Source organism: Nicotiana sylvestris, chromosome 2 (genome assembly GCF_000393655.2).
Source record: "Nicotiana sylvestris chromosome 2, ASM39365v2, whole genome shotgun sequence".
NCBI classification, from domain to species: Eukaryota; Viridiplantae; Streptophyta; class Magnoliopsida; order Solanales; family Solanaceae; genus Nicotiana; species Nicotiana sylvestris.
In genome coordinates, this window is record NC_091058.1 from 15,697,144 (window position 1) to 15,700,812 (window position 3,669).

The window sequence follows — 3,669 nt, forward strand, 5'->3', positions numbered from 1 at the left end:
CGTGGCGTCTCCTAGTTGGCTCTTCAACCCTTCAGCGCCTTTTAAGGCTTTTTTACGGCTTCATCAATTACGAAGCGACAGTTCTCATTATGACATTTCCATCATTGCGCCTTTCCTTTGACAGTTGCTTCTGACTATAAGTATAACTTTTTACCTTTGTCTTTTTCACAAAAGTTTAGAGTATTCAATTCTAATTTTTATTCTTCCTCGTACTACCATGTCTTCTTCAAACCCTAACCCTCGGAGAGTCCCCATTATTGACAACCTTTCTCTTGCTCCTATTAGAAGTAGAAGAGGAGGAAGGTTTCGTAGTTTAGGGTCTTCTTCATCACGAGGCTCCTCTATTCCTTCATCGAGTTCTACTCCACCTCCCAAAACTAGGGGTTCACTTTCTCAAAGATCTTCATCTACGACTAAAAAACCCACTGAACCTCTTCGTGAACCTTTAATGGATGAAATTGTTCCTGCGGAGTATCCTTCTACAATGATAGAGAATCCATCGGAAACCAACTGTCTTCATTAGATCGTGCTAACATCTACCCGACTCAGATTACTGGAGGTTTGATTTCTATAGTACGTAGAGATTGTTATTGGAGCCATGACTTCCCCATTATAATCCCCAATGCAAATCAAAGAATCACCTCTTATTTAACTGTGTTTTCTTTTGTTTATACATATCCTTTCACGTTGGGTTTCACACCTGCTATTGACCTTGTTATCCTCGAGTTCTGTCGCTTTTTCGACGTTTGTTTAGGACAAATCAACCCTATTGTGTGGAGGGTTGTTGTTTGTTTGAGGCATTTGGCCAACATGGCTGGTATACCTTTTTACATTTTTTTATTTAATCCATCTCTATTCTCTCAAACTCTTTCGCCAAGGAGTCTTTACTCTAGTGGCAAGGAGCAAAAGAGTTCTAGTCAGTCCTGAAGATGATAGAGACCGTGGCTGGTATGCCAGGTTTGTTGCTGCCCCCACTGTTGGTTTAGTGGGTGATGGAAATGTTCCCTTTCCCGAGAAGTGAAATTTTGCACGTGAGTTTTCTTTTTAATAACTTTCTCGTACCTTTTTCTCAATTTTGATGATCATCATTTAATTTCCTTTTTCTTTTTCAGCAACCATGGGAGTTGTTGATGAAATTCCCAACTTTCGTGGTTGGGTAAAAAAGCTATTAAGTGTTGCTTCAATGGATGATAGGTCTTAGAAAAACCTCTCTCGTCGATTTGGTTGGAAAGTGAAACTAACGGTAAGAGTTTTTTTTAAAATTTTACTTATTGCTTCCACCATAAATTATTTTGATCCTTCTTTTTGTCAGGATTTCCCAGTCGAGGCATAAGTGCTGAAGCCGTCGCAGCTTCCAGAATTTCTTTGGATAGGGCCCAAGAGATAATTTTGGGTTCCTTATCGAAAAGGAAAGCTACTGTTGAACAAGACTCTGAGGAGGAAGAAGAACAAGACGGGGGTTCTTTGATAAAAAGGTCACGGGCTAGAAGACGAATTATTTCAAATAATGAAGCATCTCCCCCTCATTCTATTCCTCCTACCGAGCCTGTTGAAGCCTCGTTGGTGATTTCTGATGATGATACTCCCGCTGCTGTTCATGATTCTGCTGAATAGCTTTTTGCCCGCGGGTTTGGTAGTGAAAGTTTAGGACCAGTTTCTGATGAAGCACCCCTTGCTTCTTTTTCTATAACTACTCCTGTGATATCTTCTTTGCCATTCGTGACTGTTGCCATTGTTGCTCCTCCCTAGGCTGTTTTGACTCCTTCCACAGTTCCTCCTACAACTGTTCAACAAACTGAGGTTGGTCCCTCGAGTGGAAGTGGTGCTATGAAAGAGGTTATCATCGAGGTCCTTGCCGATGGTAATCTTTTGAGAAAGTCAGGTGGGGCTGACGTGTGGTTGAAACCCCTAATTAGTCCAATTGAAAGAGCCAAGCTTGAGAGCCACAACTATTTAACTTGGATGAACGACCTAATACAATCATCATTAAAGGTATTCCTTTTAATGTTTTGCTACTCCTTTTTTATTAAGATTCTTACCTTTTCCTCTTCTTTTTTTGAGATCAACCTCGTTGGTACAGAAATGATGAAGAGGGTTTCACACACGGAGCCATTAATGCATGAGTATCAAGTTGAAGCAGATAACAGGAGAGAACAATATGAAAACCTTCAAATTGATATGGAAGCGTTAGAAGAGAACAAGTGCACCTTAGAGCATCAACTGAGGGTTTTAACTTCGGAATTGGCGGTTGAAAAAGCTTCCTCAAATCAAGCCGGTAAAGACAAGAATCTTATCGAAACTTCTTTTTCTGAGCAACTCTCCAAGGCTAGTGAAGAAATCAGAGAGTTAAAGGCTCTCTTAAGTGAGAAAGAAGCGTATGCCGGTGAACTTGTACAAACTCTGACCCAGACTCAAGAAGACCTTTGGGAATCTTCTGATAAGGTTTGTTCCTTAGAAAGTTCACATGCTTCTCTTCAAGTTTTTTATGATTTTGCCTTGGTTGAGAACAAGAAGCTTAAAAGTGAGATTGCTGAGTGGGAGAAAGATTACGATATTCTTGAGGACAAAACCGCAATTGAAGTGAGTTGGGCATTTTTAAATACTCGCCATGATACCCTTGTGGAAGTTAGCCAAGAGAATTTTAACTTGGAAGCTGAGTTGGCTAAAATAAAAGAAACCATTGAAAAGACTCAACAAATCCAAGACTTTCCCTCTCCCATGGCTGAAACTTCTGAAAATATCGAAGATGATATGGGTTCGGTGAGTGCTCCAATTCCTTCAAGTCAAGTTGAGCCTGCTGCTGCTGATGTCCCTACTTTGGTTCCTTCTTCAACTCCTCAGTGACAAGTCTATGATATGTGACTCTTTTTTTTTCTTTTTTGCGGAATGTGGTTATAACCCTTGATCCTATTTGAGGGTTTGTTGAAAACATCAAGTCCCCAGACCTTTTTGGGGGAGTTTTGTAAAAGCAACTCTTTAGTTTATGACTAAGTTCATACTTAGTCTAAACTTTTCAATGTTAAGAAATTTTCGCAGCTATTTTTGAACTTCTGTCTTGCCTTTATATTTAAAGACTTATTCAATAATTTGCACTTTTATTTTGTAAAATACTTTTTTAACTCCATGAATGTTTACATCAATCATGAATTTTATAAAAGAGGGCCCTTTTATATTCGACACTTAATGAAGAAGACGTCTCAACTTCATAATGGTGTTAATGTACGACAAAAGAAATAGGAATACACATGTTTTTTTAAATAACTTTGACAAGTATTTATTTGAACTTTGTCAAGTTTTAAATAACACCTTACATGTATTTAAATAACTTCTATAACTTTTTTGTAATTGTTTTCCTTACAACAGACTTCAAAAAAGAAAATAAAACACCAGATTTTTATTTATAACCCGTTTCAGTACATTGCCTTTAACCTAACTATGATAAGGTTTTTCTCTGGCTTCTTTACATTGCCTTTAACCTAACTATGATAAGGGTTTTCTCTGGCTTCTTTAGCTCGTAACTTTGCTCTGCACTGGACTCGTTCAATGAGTAAACTTTCCAGGCTTGAACTTTGCCTTCTTCATACATATGTCTATGTATATTATATAGTCCCCCAAGTGTTTGAGCTTTGAAGTATGAAGTCGCGAGCACTTGATTACTTCTCTTATTTG

The 3,669-nt window shown here is 38.5% G+C and overlaps 1 protein-coding gene across 1 annotated transcript; it reads left to right on the top strand.

The window, feature by feature from the left end:
- Nucleotides 1-929: 929 nt before the first annotated feature.
- On the top strand, nt 930-2,844 carry LOC138882885 (protein CROWDED NUCLEI 2-like). Its single transcript, XM_070163524.1, has 5 exons — nt 930-957; nt 1,113-1,194; nt 1,323-1,593; nt 1,750-1,992; nt 2,062-2,844. Exons 1-5 carry the CDS (start codon nt 930-932, stop codon nt 2,842-2,844), a joined length of 1,407 nt encoding a protein of 468 aa, XP_070019625.1.
- The last annotated feature ends 825 nt before the right edge of the window (nt 2,845-3,669 follow it).